The sequence below is a fragment of the Geosmithia morbida genome (genome assembly GCF_012550715.1).
Source record: "Geosmithia morbida isolate 1262 chromosome Unknown scaffold_12, whole genome shotgun sequence".
Lineage (NCBI taxonomy): Eukaryota > Fungi > Ascomycota > Sordariomycetes > Hypocreales > Bionectriaceae > Geosmithia > Geosmithia morbida.
Window position 1 is genome coordinate 806,663 of NW_023336199.1, and position 20,026 is coordinate 826,688.

Here is a 20,026-nt window from a genome sequence, read left to right on the forward strand (position 1 = left end):
TGGGGGGGGGGGGGGGGGGGGGGGGGGGGGGGGAGGAGTGAGAGGCAGCAGAATGCAATAGAGAGAGACGTTATAGGTAGAATATCAAATAGATGGGAGGTGATGAAGAAGAAGAGCTCGGTGGATGACTCGGTGATCAAAGCTTGGGTGGGGTCCGACAATGATGCGGGAAAAGAACCAGAGCTGGTTTGGTGCTTACTTTACTTGCCGACGGCTCCACTCCAGCACCGGTAGACTCCTCCCCAGGATGCACCGTAATTATATGATATGGATCATGATGGCCATCCACACCAACTCAGACCCTACCAGTCCGTAGAAAGAAAGAATAGAAAAAGAAAAAAAAGTCAGAGCACTGGAGAGGAGTCGAGATGAGAGAATGGAGGGACCAGAGCTGGGTGTGGAAGGGGAGGGAAAAGAAGATGATTGCTCGAATCAATGACTGATAAGCAGCATGCTGTCTGGGCCTGCGTCCAGAGATCGGGGAGCACCGGGGAAGAAGGTGATGTCACACTTGTCGCTGCTCTTGCTTTGCAGTCAGCCGGCACACGCAGTCGGCAATCCCTCCCTCTCTGCTCATCTATTTCAGCAAGTCCATCTCTCCCCTTCACCCTCTTCTTCTCCCCTTTCTTCCCTGCCTTACTCTACCATTCCATCTCTGTGTCGTCTCTCTGCAGCCTTCCTCGAGGTGAGTCCGCTACGCTCTACACGCTACCCCGACCCTCCCGAAGGGGAGATGAGGGGATGGACGGTTTCGGATGCGTGCTGACGTGTCTGACGATAGGACCGACCTCGGATAGAAAGAGAGAAAGAAGATCACCATGTCGCAACTTGAAAAGGCGGGCGTCAAGAAGCCGGGCATCGAGCTCTACTCGGGCGAATACTATGCCGCCTGCACATTCGGAGGTCTCCTAGCCTGTGTGAGTAACCAGCTAACCGGTCACCACCTCTCTCCTAAACCCTCTCATCTCTTACCCCCCCCCCCCCCCCCCGACCTCCTCGATGAAGGTTCCTCCTAGAGCTCCTCTGATTGTCTGACTTGGGAACCCAGGGCCTCACCCACACGGCCGTGACACCCCTCGACCTCGTCAAGACGCGCCGACAGGTGGACCCCAAGCTATACACCGGCAACTTCCAGGCATGGGGCAAGGTGTACCGCGGGGAGGGGCTGCGCGGCATCTTCACGGGCTGGAGCCCTACGCTGTTCGGCTACTCGGCGCAGGGCGCCTTCAAGTACGGATGGTACGAGTACTTCAAGAAGACGTACTCGGACGCGGCCGGGCCCGAGGCGGCGGCCAAGTACAAGACGGGCCTGTACCTGGCGGCGTCGGCGTCGGCCGAGTTCCTGGCCGACATCGCCCTGTGCCCGTTCGAGGCCGTCAAGGTCCGATCGCAGGGGAGCATCCCCAGCCCCTACCGCGGCACCCTGGACGGCATCCGGTCCATCGTCGCCGCCGAGGGTTGGGGGGGCCTGTACAAGGGCATCGCGCCGCTGTGGGGCCGCCAGATCCCCTACACCATGATGAAGTTCGCCTCGTTCGAGACCATCGTCGAGAACATCTACGCCCGCCTCCCCGGATCCAAGGACGACTACTCCAAGCTGCAGCAGACGGGCGTCTCCTTCACGGGCGGCTACCTCGCCGGCATCCTGTGCGCCGTCGTCTCGCACCCCGCCGACGTCATGGTCAGCAAGCTCAACTCTAACCGCGGCGCCGGGGAGTCGTTTGGCGGCGCCGTCGGGAGGATATACAAGGATATCGGGTTCGGTGGACTGTGGAACGGTCTGCCCGTCCGTATCGTCATGATCGGTACCCTTACTGGTCTGCAGTGGATGATTTACGTATGTCTCTTTTTTTTTTTTTTCCTTCCTTTTTTTTCCCTTCCTCCCCCCTCTTTCTCTTCGTCTTCCTTGTGTGTGCTTTGAGAAGACGGTTTTCTTCTTCTTCTTCTTGTCTGACATCCTGGCCCCTTTTGCTGATATACTTGACCATAGGACTACTTCAAGATCTTCATGGGCTTCCCTACCACTGGTGGTGCTCCCCCGGCAGAGGAGAAGAAATAGGCGGAGACGGTTCCGGCATGCTGTTTGCCTGCCTTGCCTTGCTCTCTCTGCTTTCTCTCTGCTGCTACAGGTCAGACCATCAGGCTGGGATGATTCCCTTTCTTACATATTCGAGAGGAGAAAAGGAGGGGTAGTATTAGCTAGTTTGATACCATGCTGTTGGCTCCTCAATTTTTTTCCCCTTTATATGCAGCAGTCTCGAAGAACATGTGCATGCAGTGAAGTGACGGTAATACGACATCTATCGTAGGCTCGTACACTTGTCACTGCTGTACACATGCACATAGCCTGCGCCACGATGCTCGAACAAGATGGAGAAGATAAATAAGAGACGAGTCGAGAATACTGGCGGAAGAGTATCAGAAGTAGAAAGTGCAATAGGAGAACAAGTTTTGTTTGCCCCTCCCCCCCTCCCGGTTTATACCGTCATCCATCGCCGACTAGCAGCCAACCCCGCAGACGCACCCTACACCCTCTTCCCTAGATGATCGGGGAGGGCGACAAAGAAGAGGCAGGAAAAGAAAAAGAGAAGAAGAGGAAGAAGAAAAGTGGACTGCGGCGTGATATGGTGCACTGCATGCAGAAACAATTTCTGCTGCTAGCTTATTAGTCAGTAGGCAAGCTGGCAATATTGCATGTGTCCTGAGGCCGCATAGGTCAGGCCTGCTTGGGACAGAGGGAGAGGGGGAGTGAGGGAGAGAGGGAGAGGTCAGGTCTGAACCCAAACATGATCGACCCTACGTACAGTATTACGACCGTGCAACGATGGGGGTGATGTTTGGTATCATCATCCACATGGAGGGTCGACAGTGAGCTGCACGTGCGACCGGAAGACGTCTTGAGATCCGATACAGAGTGATACGTACCCGGTAGCAATCAGTTTCTAAGCTAATCCGTCTCCGTCTCGCGATATTGGTATCGTCTCGTACGAGTTATCACCAGTACAGGCGGCGTGATGCCAACCAGGATGTATATAAAATATACATGATACCCTGATCATCACCCCATTCCACTCCTGCGTAATGCCCTCTCTCCCTCTCTCTCTCGCCTGATCAGCCCAGCCGGATGGAGGATGCTGCCGGTTGAAAGCACAACCCTCTCAGACCAGATCATGACCCCTCTCTCGCCTGCGTGACAAGAATGTGGAGAAGGAGGGGGCGGAGGGACAAGCCTATCCGATCTCACGTGGTTTGGTTGTGTGTGTGTGTGTGTGTGTGTGTGCCTTGCCCCGGATAATCTCGTCGTACATTCTAGAAGGAGGGCGGAAGGCGACGTGTGCGCACACACGGTAATAATATTGCCTGGTAGGTTCGTAGCGAGCCCCCGGGGAGGAGGTCAGGATGAATGCATTGTATAGGTCTGTAGCAGTACATGGTAGGTGGTGGATGTCTTCGATTTCGGTCCTTCTTCTTCCATCCAGATTCCTCTTCCCTCTGTTTCTTGGCGCAAAAAAAAAAAAAGAAAAAAAAAAAAGAGTCGGACTGTTCTTTTTTTTTCTCGATGGATGACAGATGCATGGCTCTAGTGATTATTACATACCCCCACAGGCACGGGACAGGCATAAAGATTAAAAAAAAAAAACCAACGACCCCGACCCAACCCGACGACACGAGGTCAGATTATACATGGTAATACTGTACGGAGTATCATTACTACCGTGATATGTAGCGAGTAAACACGTACCTGCACGGGTAGATGCAGAGATGGCTCAGAGGCTCAGAGTGGTATGGGAGTGGGAGTGGTATGGGGCACCACAGAACAAGAGACTGGAGAGAGAGAGAGAGAGAGAGAGAGAGAGAGAGGGAGAGAGAGGGAGAGAGAGAGAGACAGAAAGAAGCATAGNAACAAGAGACTGGAGAGAGAGAGAGAGAGAGAGAGAGAGAGAGAGGGAGAGAGAGGGAGAGAGAGAGAGACAGAAAGAAGCATAGGTGGAAGATGGTACCGGGAGGCCTTTACAACTGCGCCAACTGCGCGACTACCCGTACATGTACGGAGTATTGATAATTGTCGAATACTGGCATCGATACTGCGCGCAGAAACGACCGGTGCTGCTGATGCGTATGATCTATCTGATGCAAGTGGACGAGGTTAGCGCGCAACACGCAACTCGGCCGTATCTAGCGCGAGTGGCCGGGGAGGGGGGGGGGGGGGGGGGGGGGGGGGGGAGAGAAGCTGATACAAGCAATAACAGTCAATATCTGGCCTGGGGAGGGGGCCAATGGGCCGCATGGCACTACTGCCCAGCGTGCTCCCACAGCTGCCACCACTACGCCGTACTCGAGGTACCGGGGACGGAGTTAAGGTAACAACAACGTCTCTGTCCTCCGTTCCCCGGTCGTGGGACGGACCCGTGGGCGATTGGATCAGAGCTCGTGGGCTGATACTGGTACATGACGGGCATGTTTCGTATCCTTCTCTGCCTGTTCTCCATGCCCTACGGGGGCTGCAGGTAATGCTGCTAGTACATGTACGGAGCAGCAGCAGCAGCAGCAGCAGCAGCGATAGTAGTGGTAATAGTAGCACTAGTGATAGTGTAGTAGTAGTAGCAGCAGCAGTCGTAGCGGTAGTAGTAGTAGCGGTGGTAATAGTCGTAAAAGTAGTAGCAGCAGTAGCAGCAGCAGCAGCAGTAGCAGCAGCAGCAGCAGTAGTAATAGTAGTAATAGTAATCTGTAGTAGTGGTAGTATTACCCACCTACTATTACTCCGTACATACCTAGTGGTAACATCCGCGACTTATCATCGGTCCTCGGAGTCCGGAGAGGGGGTGGCTTCTCCTTGGCAGGCCCACTGATTGCGTGCAGTCGGTCATTGTCAGTTGACGAGTGCGCAGTATCATCTGCGGAGTATCGCTCTACGGAGCATCAGCACGGAAGCATCATCGTGATCATCGTCATCGTTCGGAATCGACGAGTACGAACACGTGTACGCGGTAGCACCATCTGCACATACGCAGACGCCTACCGTAGCCTACAGATCGTACGGACCGAAGTACCGACTGCGAGTATCACCAGTGACTGCTACCACCATCCCACGGACCGCCTAGCGTAGATGACAGCGTTCCTGGGGTTCTGACCTGCCCCGAGGCAGGCCTGCGTGGGGCTCGAGCCCGGGGGGGAAGGGGGGTCCCCTGCGCTGTAGAAGCACGAGAGAGGACGTCTATCCGTACGTGCGTATAGAGAGCATTATGAACTCCAGGTTGTGCAGTGATAAATCATAATACGTATTGGGATTGCGGGAGTTTTACAGGGGTCAGAGGGTGGGGGAAGCCAGCATCGCCTTGTAGACGACGAGTACAGTACATGCTGCGCAGGCAGCCTGGAGGTACGAGAGAGGTACCTGCATGTATCTGCGGTACCGACCTACGTACCTGGAGTAGCAGTACGGAGTATTGGCAGTACGGGAGCGTTGGCAGCACGGAGTGTTGCGGCAGCGGGAGATTCTGGTGATGATAGTTGCCTGAGAGGAGGGGGGGAGGCCTGCAGGCTACGAGGAAGAAGATGAAGATAAAAAACACGAGTAGATGCTGATACATGTGGAGGGGGACTACGGCCAACAGGCCTGACGGACGGCCAGTGCAGTGCTGGCGGGACCGCCCATCTCTGCTCGTACGTACTCCGTACTCTGCCGCTATCATCCGGGATGGAGGGCATCGATGGGAGGTCATGGGCCTCCTTCCATGGATCCTTCCCCGGAGCGTCATATTACCTCTCGTCCAACGTCCGGACACGCCATCTTGGACGCAGGTCCGTATCGACTCTACCCGTGATGCCATCGACCGACGGTGGCGTAGACCCGAGAGAGTATCGATTGATCAATTAGCCTCGGCCCTTGGGAAGCATACGGGCACACGAGCATACGAGCATACGGGCATACCGAGTGTACGAAACACCATCATCGAGAAACGGCATCATCAATCCATCACACCCAAGCCCTGCTCGTACCCTCCTCCCCTGCATCTTCCCATTCTGTTTGGTGGCCTCCAGTTAATCCGCAACTCCCCCCACCCATTCCTCCGCCATCCCATGTCCATCTCGCGGAGAGACGGTAGAGAGTGCTGGAGCTGGCGGTACAGTACGGGTGACATCCATCTGTCACGGATCGGTACGGGTACATCCAGCGTTGCGGATGGGCAGGTAGACACTCCCCTGGCGACGGTACCCGGAAGACGGTTGCTGCGAGTACGGAGTACATGACGGAGTACAGACTGTACGTCGACCAGGTATCAATACTGCGAGCACCAACACCCACGTACTAGTCGAACCGCAGATAGCAGAGATACGCTCCCGCTGCCATTATTACTGCTCCAGTGCTTCTACTGTCGTTCCCTTGCAGCTGCGTAGTAGCAGTAGCAGTAGCAGCAGCAGTAGTGGTAGTAGTACGAATCTACGAGTATCCAATCCGTACAGTCCTGCTACTTACTCGTACTGCCTTGACACCACCATCCCACCTTCCTCGACTCTTCCATTACTTCCTTCCACTCTCTCCAACCCACTCATTCCCCATCTTCTGCACCCTCGAGCGTCACTCCCTCCGTCCTCTCCTCCTCTCCTTGATACATCATCACCTCATCCGTCAGTCCTCCCTCCCCCCCTTCTCATCGTTTTCTTGTCCCGAATTGCGCTCGGTGAATACCTATCCCGCCGACGCTTTCCGACTCCGCACCTCGACCGATTGGCCACCACCGACACCACCACCACCACCATCACGCCCCAGCAGCCTCTTCTCGTTTCCTCGGCTTTGAGGGGTCTGGTCTCTTCCGCAGCTTCATCGAGTCGACGGCTCACCGTCTTCCCCGTCCCCGTCTTCACGCATGGGCTCCGTGCATTCTCCACGTGCGCAGCTCGTCGTGGACCCCAAGTGTCGCGCAGCGTAAGGCTGTCGCTCACCCACGGCCGCGACACACACACACATACGCACCTCACATCACCGCCCTCTCTCTGCTCCCTCAATTGACCCGCCATCCACCCTCCGGTCGCCGGCGCAACACCTCTCCTCCCACGCCAGCATGGCTAGCTTCTTCCACAAGATCATCGGTGGCGGCACGGTATGAAGCTTCCTCGACATCATCCCCATCATCTCTCCCTCTCCTCTCCCTCTCCTCCCTCCGCCCCCCCGCATGCGTCCTTTTCGCCTTTGGTGCCTGCGCGCCAAGGATCCTCGAGCCCGCTCCCTGCCTCTCCTCCCTTGCGCTCTGCTGACGGAACACCGCCTCTCGCCTCTAGGGCTCTGCGAACCCGGCCGCCAAGGACGCTGCCCCCAAGAAGAGGGATGACAGCCAATCCAGCGAACTGACTCCGCTCGAGAAGATGCTCCAGAATGCCGGTCCGCTTCGTCAGGATGGGAGCGACCGCTTCTACGGTTTCGAGAATGTAGGTCACCTCGCGCAATCCCTCCTCCGTCTCCTCGCCCTACCGTCGGGATCGGAACCCAGTGCCGATCGCAAAAAGCTAACGTAATAGTCGCCTCAGTTTGGAAACACCTGGTACTGCGACCGCCCCTCGCTCCATCCGTGATGCCGGTCCCGCTAACGAGATGACCTGACCCCACAGCTACTGCAACTCGATCGTCCAGGCCCTCTTCTACAACGACCTGTTCCGCGAACACGTCATCAACTACCCGTCCCGACTTCCAGCCGACCACCCCAACGACGGGCGGCCAAGGGTCGACGTCACCATCCGCGCCCCCGCAAACCCGACCCCGTTGAACATCCAGCAGAAGAACGGTACCGGCGTGGCCCATGGCACGAGGCAGAGGCAGGGCCTCGGCATCGGAGGAGGACAGAGCAGCTCCGCCCCTGGCGCTGTCCGTCCCGACGAGAAACCCGACACCCCGGAGTACAAGAAGAAGCAGGCTATGCTCAAGGGCCCGATCCTCGAGCTCGCCCAGCAGCGCGCCGAAGCCTACGGCATGGACGAGTGCACCTTTACCGGCCTCAAGGACATCTTCCTCGCCCTCATCGAGAGCCAGAGCCGCACCGGCGTCCTGAGCCCCCAGCGATTCCTCGAGATATTCAAGAAGGACAATGAGCTGTTTCGCAATTCCATGCACCAGGACGCCCACGAGTTCTACGGTCTCGTCCTCAACGACGTCATCGCCAACGTCGAGGAGAACGCCCGCAAGGTCCAGGCGACGCAGGCGGCAGCGCTCGAGGACGACGGCAGAGGCCTGTCCGAGTCGGTGGGCAACGCGCTGGGACAGTCGAACCACGTGAACGGCGCCGCGAGGCCGCCAGGTACCGGCTGGGTGCACGACATATTCGAGGGTCTCCTGACGTCGGAGACGCAGTGCCTGTCGTGCGGGACGGCGTCCCGGCGTGACGAGACGTTCCTCGACCTGTCGATCGACCTGGAGGAGCACTCGTCGGTGACGTCGTGCCTGCGCAAGTTCTCGGACGACGAGATGCTCTGCGAGCGCAACAAGTTCCACTGCGACGCGTGCGGCGGCCTGCAGGAGGCGGAGAAGCGCATGAAGGTGAAGCGGCTACCCAAGGTGCTGACGCTGCACCTCAAGCGCTTCAAGTACACCGAGGACTACAGCCGGCTGCAGAAGCTGTTCCACCGCGTCGTGTACCCGTACCACCTGCGCATGTTCAACACGACGGACGAGGCCGAGGACCCGGATCGGCTGTACGAGCTGTACGCCGTCGTCGTCCACATCGGCGGCAACGCCTACCACGGGCACTACGTGTCCATAGTCAAGACCAAGGACCGCGGCTGGGTCCTGTTTGACGACGAGATGGTGGAGCCCGTCGACAAGCACTTTGTGCGCAACTTCTTCGGAGACAAGCCCGGCATGGCCACGGCTTACGTCCTATTCTATCAGGAGACGACGTTCGAAAAGGTCAGGGAGGAGCACGTCAGGGAAGGCATGGAGGAGGTGAAGCTGGCCAACGAGGCGGCCGACCTGGCTACCGGGGACGACGACAGGCACGACAAGCCCCACCCGCAGCCGCGGCCGGCACAGCCCGTCAGCACCAACGGCAGCAGGGACAGCCACGACATGGCGGAACCGAGCCCGGCGCATGCCAAGGTCTCGATAGACCTGGCACCGCCGGCAACGGCACCGAACCACGGCGCCCTGGCAGCGTCACCGTCATCCGGGACGATCGTCGAGGAGCCGGAGCAGCAGCAGCAGCAGCAGCAGCAGCAGCAGCCGCAGCCGCCCAAGGCCGAGGCGATCAAGCCCACGACGTCGACGAAGGAGGGCAGGAAACGTGAGAAGAAGGAACGCGAGGCAGCCGAAAAAGCAGAGAAGCAGGCGGAGAAGGAGCGCAGAGAACGGGCCAAGCAGGATGAGAGACGGCGGCAGGAAGATCGCCTGAAGCACCTGGCAGCACGGCGCAACGAGGAGGACGAACTTCAAAAGGCCATGGCGGCCAGCAAGAGGTCGGCGGCCAAGGAGGAGACGTCCCGGAGCAGCAGCAGCAACAACAAAGAGTCCGGCCACGGAAGCGGCAACGGCAACGGCAACGGCAACGGCAACGGCAACGGCAACGGTGCAGGGGCAGGAAGCGACTCGAGCAGCAGCCCCTTTGGATTCCTGGACCGGTCAAAACGCGGGTCCAAGTCGATGGCCAGGAGGAGCGTCAGCTTCCTCAAGAGGGACAGAGGCGCGAGCAGTAATGGGGAAGCACCACCGCCGCTACCGGAGACGCCGACAACGACAACGACCGAGGCGGCATCTGCATCCACGAGCAACGGGGTGCCGCCGGAGAGCAATGGCGGCCAGGGTAGATGGAGGGGGTTGAGCACGACTACCGGGAGGAAGAAGAGCACGAACATCCTGGCCTAGTCTTGGGGGTCAAGCCAGGGCAGGGGTCAGAGGTTCGGAGGTCTGGATTTGACAAGAGAAGGATAGGAGGAAGAAGAAAAAAAAGCCAAAAGCAAAAACAAGAACAAAGAAGAGCCAGAATAATTGTACAATTTAAGAGATAAACTGGGCACACATGGCATCTGAGCGTATCTTCAAGCTGACACGCAGCCGTGACGCTGATCGGTAGGATACGGTAAACTCCTACGCGTCGGCCCTCGACGGTCCTTTTCTATGACTTTTTATCCCATGCATCTGTCCCCCCCCTCATCTGTTGCGATGCCCCCTTTCCTTCCTTCTTTCTTTCCTTCTCCCCCCTGCCGTACCGTTCTAACCGAGGACCAGCTCGTAGAGTATGATGACAGTATTGACGAATATGAGAGGCACTGGATGAAGTCAGCATCGGCATTCTCCATCCTCTATTCTTTCCGGATCGCTTCGTTGGTCCGTTCTTTCCACCCGTAGGACTCTGTTTCGATCTCTCGCATAGCACCTCTGGGAGTATCTTGTTCCTGCGTAGAAGTTTGGGGGACGACGTACTTCGCATCAACGTCCTCGTACTGGCAATGAGAGTGATGACCTTTGCCTTGACGCTCGCGTCCGTACCGGTTCCGAAGGCGGGGTCGTATGAAGATGGGGAGAAGTTTACTATCTCGACGTCAGATCTCCTGTTTGTCTCTCTCTTCTCTTTTCTTCTTCTGTTCGGTGGAATATTGTCGGGGAGGTTGAAGGAGGGTAAGTGGAAAAAAAAAAAAGACATACTCCGCGCGAGGAATCGGTCCTCGGATAGAATAGCGACGGCATTGATGAGGAGGACGATGACTATGTTTTTTATATATTCATTTCTAGGTTAGCAGGGCGAAGGGGAAGTTTAGGAAATTCCCAGAGCGAAGGAAGGAGAAGAGATGAGATGGAGGGGAAAGAGAAGGGGGAAAAAAACGTACAGTAGAATAGGTTGCCAAAGTAGAGCATCTTTGAAGAATGAGGTGGGGGGAACCTTTTGCGATGCGACGTGGAAGGACAGAGATGGTGATGCGTTTGTGGGGGAAGATGATTTGATGGCGTAGCTTTGGCGTAGCTGGAGTTGGGCGGGGGATGGTTGTGCCGATCCGGGCTGTTGCTGTTGTGTGTGTGTCAGGTGTAGAGGGGGGAGCTTCAGCTCATCTCACTCAACGTCGTCTTTTCAGTTTCGCTGTAGATATATACATGTACCCGTACTCTCTCTCTGATGTGGATGAGGTGATTTACGTACATGTCTTGATCAGAATCCAGTCATGTCGACCGTCAAGATGAAGACGCTGATAGGTATGTGAAGCAAACCCAACCCTCCCCTCCTCCTCCCAACCTTTACCCAGGCAAAAAAAAAAGAAAAAAAAAAAAGAGAAAGCTTGCAGGTTTGACGATATACACGAGCTCGCGATATCCCCCCCCCCAAACAATGTCTGACCACGGACAACACCAGACCCCATGCTGTCGAGTCTCCTCTTCATCGTCCCCCTCATCCACCTCCTGGCGGCCCCTCACACAAAGGTGGAGGAGTCGTTCAACATGCAGGCGACGCACGACCTGCTGGTCTACGGCACGCCCACCAGCGGCATCCGCGACCGCCTGGCGACGACGTATGACCACATGACGTTTCCCGGGGTGGTGCCGCGCACCTTTGTCGGCGCCGTGCTCCTCTCGGGCGTGAGCCAGCCGATCATCGCCGTGACCGGCTTCCGGCACGCCCAGATGGTCGTGCGCGCCGTGCTCGGCGCCTTCAACGCCGCCTGCCTGCTCGTCATGAAGACGTCCCTCTCCAGGGCGTTTGGCGTCGGCGTCGGCCGCTGGTGGACGGTCCTCATGGTCTGCCAGTTTCACATCATGTTCTACCTCTCCAGGACCCTTCCTAACATGTTTGCCTTTGGACTCAGTAAGGTTTCTCTTCTCTTCCTTTCTTTCCTTCTTCCTGTTTTCCTTCTTCCCCCCCCCCCTTCTGCACATCACTCTCATATATCCTGTTCATATCCTGTATATATATATATAAAGGAACAGAACGAGAAGCGTCTCTAACACTCTCCGCCACCAGCGACCCTATCCTTCTCATTCATCCTCCCAACGAACGACAAGGCGTCATCCCGTCGAACGCAGCAGGCCATAGTGCTGATGACCATGGCCGCCGCCGTCTTCCGCGCCGAGCTGGCCATCCTCCTGGCCTCGCTGGGCGGCTACCTCGTCCTGGTCGGGCGCGCCGACCCTAGGGCCCTGGCGCCCGTCGTCCTAGGCGCCCTGGCGCTGTCGCTCGCCATCTCGGTGCCCATAGACTCGTACTTCTGGCAGAGGCCGGTGTGGCCGGAGCTGTCGGCCTTCTACTTCAACGCGGTCCAGGGGTCCTCGTCGGAGTGGGGCGTGTCGCCCTGGCACTGGTACTTCTCGTCGGCGCTGCCGCGGCTGCTGATGAACCCGCTCTCCCCGCCGCTCATCGGCTTCGCGCTGTGGCACCCGGCCACGTCCCGGCCGGCCAGACTGCTCTGCGTGCCCTCCCTGCTCTTCGTGGCCGTCTACTCGGCCCAGCCGCACAAGGAGGCCCGCTTTGTCTTCTACGTCGTCCCCCCGCTGACGGCCGCCGCCGCCCTGGGCGCCAACCTGCTCTCGTCGCGCGCCCCACGCTCCCTGCCCAGCCGCCTGGCCGCCGCCGCCGCCGGCCTCGTCGCGCCGCTGTGCCTGGCCGCCTCGGCCGCCATGCTCCTGGTCTCCGCCCTCAACTACCCGGGCGGCGACGCCCTCTCCCAGCTCCGCGCCCTGGTGGCCTCGGACGTGGCCCTGGTGGCCTCGACCTCGCCCCACCCGGACGTCAAGGTCAAGATGCCGCCGCACATCCTCACCCACGCCGACGTCCTCACCTGCATGACCGGCCTCACCCTGTTCGGCCAGAACCCGCTCGGCCTGCCGCTGGCCCTGTACGCCGCCACCGCCGACGACCCGGACGTGGACGCCCGGATGCTGGTCGACCCCTCCATCGCCCCGCTCCTCCTCTTCGACAGGACCGAGCACGACGGCACCCTCGGCTGGCCTCACTACTGGTCCCGCCTCGGCTACGCCCTGGAGGAGGACCCCGACCTGCCCATCGGTGCCTGGGACGTCGTCGGCGTCATCCAAGCCTTTGCCGGCATCGAGTTCCTCCGCCCCGGCGAGGAGGCCGCCGGCATCTTGTCCGAACCCGACCGTAGTCAGAGCCAGGACGAGTACGGGGAGCACAACATCCTCGGTCTGGGCGCTCGCGTCGCCGAGGTCAGACAGTGGGTCAGGAAGCGCACAGGTGGCTGGTGGGTTGGTCCCCGTATGGCTCCGCGTATTCGCTTAATGAGACGTTATCACCAGACTACATGAGTCTTTGAAATCCTTCTTCTATTTTTTCAATCCTTCATCATTTGTGTTTAATCTTTCTCTTCAATCTTTCCTTTTATTTTTTTCCCCTCGCAAAAAAAAAAAGGTCATATATTATCCTCTCACGTCAGCGTTTTTTATATATAGAAAGTACATCATCATTCTTCATTTCCATCTCTTACTTTATTCTTGTTTCTTTTTCACCTTTCTTCTCCTTGACAGCGATTATCCAATTAAAAAAGAGTTGTGTTTTTTTTTTAAAAAAAAAGGAATACCTAATAAAGAATAAAGAGACGCCTTGACTATTAAACTGTCTACCAAATATATATAAACATAAAAACAACTATATACATTAAACCCCCCTCGAGACTAGAAAGAAGAAAACAGTATAAAACAACTAATATATATATATGTATATATATATATATGAAACCTTTTGTTTGAATATGTGCGTCAGTCATATGCAGATTGCAGATATACCGCCCTCCCTTCCTTTACCCTTCCAGAATTCCTTTTACCAACAGCCCCCCCCCCCCCCCCCCTTAATTTTTTTATACCGTATATTATAAAAAAAAAACCCCGAAAAAAGTCCCTCCCCCCCCCCCTCCCTGTCCCCCTTTTTTTCTTTTCCCTTCTGCCCCTACTAACATTTCTTCAACTCTCATCACTACCATTCTCTTCCTCATCATCGTCATCGTCATCTTCCTCATCTTCATCGTCGTCTTCATCATCCGCCTCGACAGAAACTTCCTCTCCTTCCTCTTCCTCATCCTCTTCATAATCACCATCTCCTCCTCCTCCTCCTCCTTCTTCTTCATCCTCATATATGCTGTTGTTGGTAATACTGGTGGTCATGTTACGGCCACTACCACCCGCCGTGGCGGTAGCATCGGGAGGAGGTAAGTCGCCGTATAATTCTCGGTAACGATCCAGCTCTTTCTTTTGCTGGGCGAAGAAGTCGAGGATCGAAGCCATCGGACCTCGGAGCTGGTTCAGTTCACGTAGAGGACCGTCGTCGACTCTTGCTAGGTGACGGACAGTCAAGGTTGTGACGCAGGTCTGTAATTCGAAGGAAAAAAAGAAAGAGAAAAAAAAAACCCCTTGTTAGCAAATGTGAGGAGAAGAAGAGTTGGGAAGGAAGAGACAGAAAAAAGAAGAAAAAGTCGATACCTCAATCCTGCTGATCTGATGCTCCATGAAATTCACCAAGAAGCTCTCCGTCATCTCACCACCCCTCGACGTCAATCGATCCACAAACTCCGACTCGGGGGGCGGCCTCAGCCCGGGGCCGCGTACCTCCTCGAGGGTGCTGCACAGCATCTCGAGCCGGAGGCCGACCCTCCACAGGTCTAATATCGTGTTCGGCTCCATGTCCAGCTTGGCACCGGCCCTCAGCATGGTGGCCTTGTCGCGCTGGGCGTCGGACGGGTCCTCGGCCCGCCGCTCGTTCTGCTGGTGGTACTCTATGCGGCCGGCCAGGGCGTGCGGGTAGATGGAGTAGATGACCTCTGGGTTCTCGAGGCCCTTGAGCTTCTTCTCGCCCATCTCCTTGACCTCGAAGCCCTGGGACGTCAGCGACCGGAGGTCCTTCCGGACCGAGTTGGCGTAGGATTCCTCGTCGAAGCCGGCCGCCGCCGCCATCTCGTCCGACCCGCTGCGGTCGCGCCGCTCGCGGTCGCGGTCCGTGTCCTGGTACGTCTCCAGGCAGCGCTGGATCTCCGATATGAAGTCGGACGAGACCGTGATCTGCCCGCCGTCGGCCACCGCCGAGATGCGCGACGCCTTGTTCACCATGGGGCCGAAGTAGTCCATGCGCCGCGTCACCGGATCCGTCTCGCTCACGCAGTCGCCGTAGTGGATGCCCATGCGCACCGACAGCCCCTTGGAGATGAGCGTGTCGTCCTTGTCGGTCAGCACCTCGGCCGACGACGCCGACAGCACCTCGGCCGGCCAGTCCACCGTCAGCAGGCTCAGCTGCACGGCGAAGCACCACAGCAGCGCCGACGTCGCCGTCGGGAAGGACACCATGAAGGCGTCGCCTTCCGTCTTGACCTCGTACCCGCCGATGCGCCGCAGCTGCCGCCTCATGACGTCGTTGTGCAGCTTGATGGCCGACCGCATGGCGCTGGAGCACATCTCCCACAGCATCGTCGAGTTCTTGATGTCGGTGAAGACGATGGCGATATTACCCGTCGGCGCCGGGATCTCGGCCTCGAGCCGGTTCAGCGACGAGTCCAGCACGTCGCCGCCCTTGCCCTTGCGCGGCCTGCGCGTCGTCGTCGCCGCCAGCAGCAGCTGCGCGTCGTCGGGGATGCCTGACGGGTACAGGGACATGCTGGGTCCGCGGGAGCCTCCCATCTTGGACCGCTCGACGCGCCTCTTGAGATCCGCCACGCTGATGACCATGACCATGATCTTGCCCGACGCGCCGTAGGCGATGGCCAGGTCGCGCAGCTTCTGGGCCGCGCGCATCAGGTCCTGCCGCTCCGCGCGGGCGATGTCGGACACGAGTCCCGGCGAGAGGTACTCCCAGAACTCCTTGGTCGCCAGCACGATGGCCTCGTCCTGCTGCCGGACCGTCATGTTGCTGACGTGCGGCGCGGCCTGCACGATCGGCATCATGTCGCTGTACCCGAACGCCCGCGACACTTCCAGCGTGTCGTTGAGCCGGCCGTTGCGCGAGACCCAGCCTCCGGCCTCGCGGATGCGCGACCGCTCGGACGGCTCCGCCGGGTCGTGCTTGCGCGTCAGGATGGTGTACCCGTCGTTCTGCACCACCATGGCCTGCGCGTCGCCCACGTTGGCGACGTACAGCTCCGTGCCCCGGAGGTACGCCACCGTGGCCACGCCCCCCGAGGCGAGGTCCTCCTTGCTCAGGACCAGCGACTGGGCCGAGCCCCGATGCGTCGTCCTGGGCCTGTCCTCGGCGTGGTGCACCGTGATGGTGGCCAGGTCCTTGTTCACGGCCAGGAAGGCCCGCCGCAGCGCGTCGGCCGGCGTCTCGTCCTCGCCCCCGCTGCCCTCGGCCGCCTTCCTGAGCCCCTTGAGCTCCTGGGCGAAAACGTTGCCGAAGTTCTCGTGGAGGTACTTGGCGATCTTGGACCCGCCGCTCGACAGGGCCTGCCCGTCAAACAGGCCCAGCAGCATCTCCGACTCGGACGAGTTGAAGCGCGGCACCACCAGGTCCACGGTCGACAGGTGCTCGTTCCTGCCCAGCGTGTCGGCCATGCCGTACGGCAGGTGGCCCGCCAGCGAGCCCGAGGTCCGCACCCGGCGATCCTCGCTCTGGTCCGGGATGCTCGGCTGCGTGAGCGTCACGTCCATCAGGCCGAGGACCCGGAGGTTGGTCAGCCGGCTGAAGTCGGCGTACTGCTCCCTGTCCCCCATGCCGGGTATCGCCGCCGTCCCGCTCCACGCGCTCTGCTTGATCTCCAGCTTCTTGTTGCCGGACAGGTTGAGGTACCGCAGGTTCGGGTTGAGGTTCCAGTTCCAGTCGTACGGCACGTTGGAGATGTTGTACTTGAGGTAGTTGTTTCCGCAGTCGAGCACGGCCAGCTTCTTGGCCCTCGAGATGTCGGCCGGGAGGTTGGTGAACTTGTTGCCGTTGATGTAGAGGGCCTGCAGCAGGCTCGACTCCTCCAGGTCCTCGGCGGGCAGCGTCGTCAGCCCGTTCCCGGACAGGTACAGCTCGACGAGCTGCGGCCAGCTCTTGATGGATCGCTGGGGCATGTCGCTGATCTCGTCGTTGTACGAGAGGTTGAGGACGCGCAGCTCCGCCAGCAGCGTGATCTGGTCGAACACGTCGTCGTCCAGGCTGTTGTCCGCCAGCGACAGGTTCCGGAGCGACCCGGCAAAGGTGTTGATCAGTCTGGAGTTCAGGCTCGAGTCCTTCCTGCCGCCGCCGCCCACGGCCGTCGCGCCCGACGACGGCGGCAGCGGCGGCGGCGGCGGCGGCGGCGGCCCGGAGATGCCCGCCGTGGACCCGTTCTTCCTCGAGATGACGGACGTCTGGCGCCCGCCCTTGCCGTACACCGAGATGATGGGGCTCTTCCTGTCGGCCGTCTGCAGCGTCCCCACGCTGAGGAGCGTGCTCGAGCCCTGGCTGGGACGCCTCTCCTCGGCGAGCTCGTCCGAGCTGGGGGCGGACGACAGGGAGCCCAGCGTCGGCCTGCCGTTCTGCGTCGTCGGCTCCGGCTGGTCCTCGCCCGGCACCCGCGGCGGCCGCGACGCCGGCTTGGGGAAGTGGTCGAGGATGTTGGACGAGGCGTTGAGCACCTCGAGCTTCTTGGCCCACCAGATCTCCATGGGGAGGCGGCTGAGGTTGTTGTTGCGCACGTTGAGGACGCGCAGCTCCGTCAGGCAGCCGATCTGGGGGGGGAGCTCGCCGACCGAGTTGTTGGCTATGCTGAAGTGCTCCAGCCTGAGCAGGGTGCCGATCTGGGCGGGCAGCGAGACGAAGTAGTTCTTGTCCAGCACGAGGTTCTCCAGGTTGGGCATGTGGTGGAAGGCCGAGTCGATGCTGGCCAGCTGCGCGTTGGACAGGTTGAGCGACTTGAGCGTGGGGATGGGCTCCTCAATCTCGAACTTGTTGAGCGGGTTGGAGTTGAGCTTGAGCTGCCGGAGGCGCTCGAAGCGGCCGGTGAAGGCCGAGATGCCGTTGTGGTCGGCGTACAGGATCTCCAGCTTGGGCAGTTCCGAGATGACGTCGATGGAGGTGATGCCGTTGTACTTGATGTCGAGCTCGCGGAGGCTGATGAGGTCGGCGAACGAGCGGGGGACCGAGTGGGACAGCCTGTTGTTGGTGACGAGGAGCTTCTCCAGGTTCTTGAGGTTGCCGATCTCGTCGGGTAGCTGGCTGATGGTGTTGAAGCTGAGGTCCAGGTCGACGAGGCTCTGCAGGTCGCAGAGGAAGCGGGGGAACTCGTCGAGGAAGTTGGAGGATATGTTGAGCGACCGCAGGGCCTGGTAGGCGCCGAAGTAGGGCGGCAGGCTCTTGAGGCGGTTGTTGGCCAGGTTCATCTTGAGCACGCCCGAGAGCGTGTCGAGCTCGGCGTGCTCGAGGTGCTCCACGCGGTTGTTGGAGACGTCGAGGTAGGTGAGCTTGCCGGCCCGCGACAGGCTCGGCGGCAGCCTCCGGGCCTCGTTGTTGTTGAACTTGATGTCGCGGAGGTTCTTGCAGGACTGGATGAAGTCCCGGGGCACGTCGAGCGACAGGTTGCGCGAGAGGTTGAGGGAGATGATGTCGGCGGCTCTCGAGTAGAGCGAGATCGGTATGGTGATGAGGTTGCGGGCCGACAGGTCGACGTAGTTGAGCTTCTGGTTCCTGGGCACGGCCAGGTCGGCCATCTTGGAGTGGAAGTCGCTCTCCTTGGCGGAGAGGAACATGAAGCGGCACAGGTAGCTGTTGTCCTCGCGGCCCAGGTCGCCTATGCGATCCCTCTCCTCGTAGCCGACCTGCTGCAGCAGGCGCTTCTGGATGAGCAGCGGCAGCTCGTTGGGGCCCAGGACCCGGATCAGCGACTGCTTCCGGAGTATGATGTGGTAGTTCTCGAGGCCGTCGACGACGTACGTCTTCTTGATGACCTGGGAGATGACCTCGGTCACGCTGGCGTTGAGCGGCATGGAGTGCGTGGAGAAGGTGCCGTCGGAGCGGAAGATGCGGATGCAGTAGGACTTCAGCTTCTCCTCGTCGCGCGGAGGCGTCTGGGTCTCGTCGAGCTCGGGGGTCTGGTACGTGTTGTCGTCGGTGCCGCGCCGCACGGCCCAGCTGTCGGGCGCGTCCCACCGTCCCTTTGGCGGCGGCGAGGCGACGGACTCGCGGCGTTCCGGGTCGTTGATGAAGGCGAGGTCGATGGGGGCCAGGGCCGGCGGCTTCGACAAGATGCCTTCCATGTCGTTCAGGTTGGTGTCGAGGTGGTACACGTGTCCCGGGTCGCTGCGGTCGGTCGGGCCGATGTGCTCGTCATCATCCTCGGCGGGCCGGTTCGTCGGCTTCTTCTTGGCGGAGGAGAAGGGGAACCTGTTGTTGAAGGTGGCGCCGCGGCGCGACTGGGCCAGGGATTCGCTACCGTCCTGCTCGGCGCCGCCGTATATGGACGGGGGGACGGTGGCGGACGGAGACAGCTCGGGCGGGCCGGCGGTCTGGCTGGTCTGGAGTGACCGGGTCGACTGAGGCAGCGACTTGAGTCTCGAGGAGCCGGCGTCGTCCTTGTCCTTGTGGTGTTTGCGGAAGCGGCCGAGGAGGCCAAACTTGCTGTGGTGGGTGGGCGGTGAGTTGTTGACGTCCATGGGCGAGCCTCGGGAGGCGGAGCCAGGGATCGGTATGCTGCTGGCGCTCGGCGTCGGGCTGTCCGCGCCGGACCGCGTGCTCGGCGCAGGCGCTCGCTTCCCCTTGTCTCTGGCCATTGTGATCTGGGAACCGTTGGCGGACTCGTCTCGGCTCGACGCTGCTATCCTCATGCTTCGCTGGTCGTCATGGCTTCGATTGTGCCGGTGGTGATGACCTGGGAGGTGGAAGTTGGAGTGGCCGGAGCGGGCGGATGACGATGTCTTGGGCGGGTGCTGCGTCTGGTTCTGCGTCTCGGCCTTGTAGCGATCGCGATCGAGTCCTGCGAGGCTGTTGCGGACGGGGGCTTCACCATAGAGTGCAATGTCCTGAGATGAAGAGGATGCAGCGTGTCAGCACACAGGATAGCAAGCAACGTCAATTGAGTATCTGATCTGGTACGACGTAAGAGGTGTGGAAGACGGTTGTCGGAGCAGGCGCTAGCTGTTTTTTTTTTTTTTTCTTTT

General features: G+C 59.3%; 5 protein-coding genes across 5 annotated transcripts in view; 3 read left to right on the forward strand and 2 right to left on the reverse strand.

Annotated features, from left to right (window-relative positions):
* Positions 1–818: 818 nt before the first annotated feature.
* GMORB2_2317 (solute carrier family 25 (mitochondrial phosphate transporter), member 3) lies at positions 819–2,059 on the forward strand (the record flags this gene model as incomplete). The annotated part of the gene is made up of 3 exons (XM_035464297.1): positions 819–917; positions 1,049–1,837; positions 1,991–2,059. The coding sequence occupies 3 exons, from the start codon at positions 819–821 to the stop codon at positions 2,057–2,059; spliced, it is 957 nt and encodes a 318-aa protein (XP_035320007.1).
* A 5,005-nt stretch (positions 2,060–7,064) lies between these two features.
* Positions 7,065–9,850, forward strand: GMORB2_2318 (ubiquitin carboxyl-terminal hydrolase 9/13; the record flags this gene model as incomplete). The annotated part of the gene is made up of 3 exons (XM_035464298.1): positions 7,065–7,103; positions 7,282–7,428; positions 7,772–9,850. The coding sequence occupies 3 exons, from the start codon at positions 7,065–7,067 to the stop codon at positions 9,848–9,850; spliced, it is 2,265 nt and encodes a 754-aa protein (XP_035320008.1).
* Positions 9,851–10,198: 348 nt separating this feature from the next.
* GMORB2_2319 (Yos1-like) lies at positions 10,199–10,840 on the reverse strand (the record flags this gene model as incomplete). Its single annotated transcript, XM_035464299.1, has 4 exons — positions 10,199–10,254; positions 10,409–10,516; positions 10,631–10,690; positions 10,813–10,840. The coding sequence occupies 4 exons, from the start codon at positions 10,838–10,840 to the stop codon at positions 10,199–10,201; spliced, it is 252 nt and encodes an 83-aa protein (XP_035320009.1).
* Positions 10,841–11,335: 495 nt separating this feature from the next.
* On the forward strand, positions 11,336–13,237 carry GMORB2_2320 (alpha-1,6-mannosyltransferase; the record flags this gene model as incomplete). The annotated part of the gene is made up of 2 exons (XM_035464300.1): positions 11,336–11,780; positions 11,937–13,237. 2 exons carry the CDS (start codon positions 11,336–11,338, stop codon positions 13,235–13,237), a joined length of 1,746 nt encoding a protein of 581 aa, XP_035320010.1.
* A 1,101-nt stretch (positions 13,238–14,338) lies between these two features.
* The window catches only part of GMORB2_2321 (adenylate cyclase), a gene marked incomplete at both ends in the record, with an annotated part of 7,130 nt that continues 1,442 nt past the window's right edge, over positions 14,339–20,026 (reverse strand). Inside the window, one exon of the mRNA XM_035464301.1 lies at positions 14,339–19,888. Coding sequence (XP_035320011.1) covers positions 14,339–19,888 — 5,550 coding nt within the window. The remainder of the gene's footprint in view (positions 19,889–20,026) is intronic.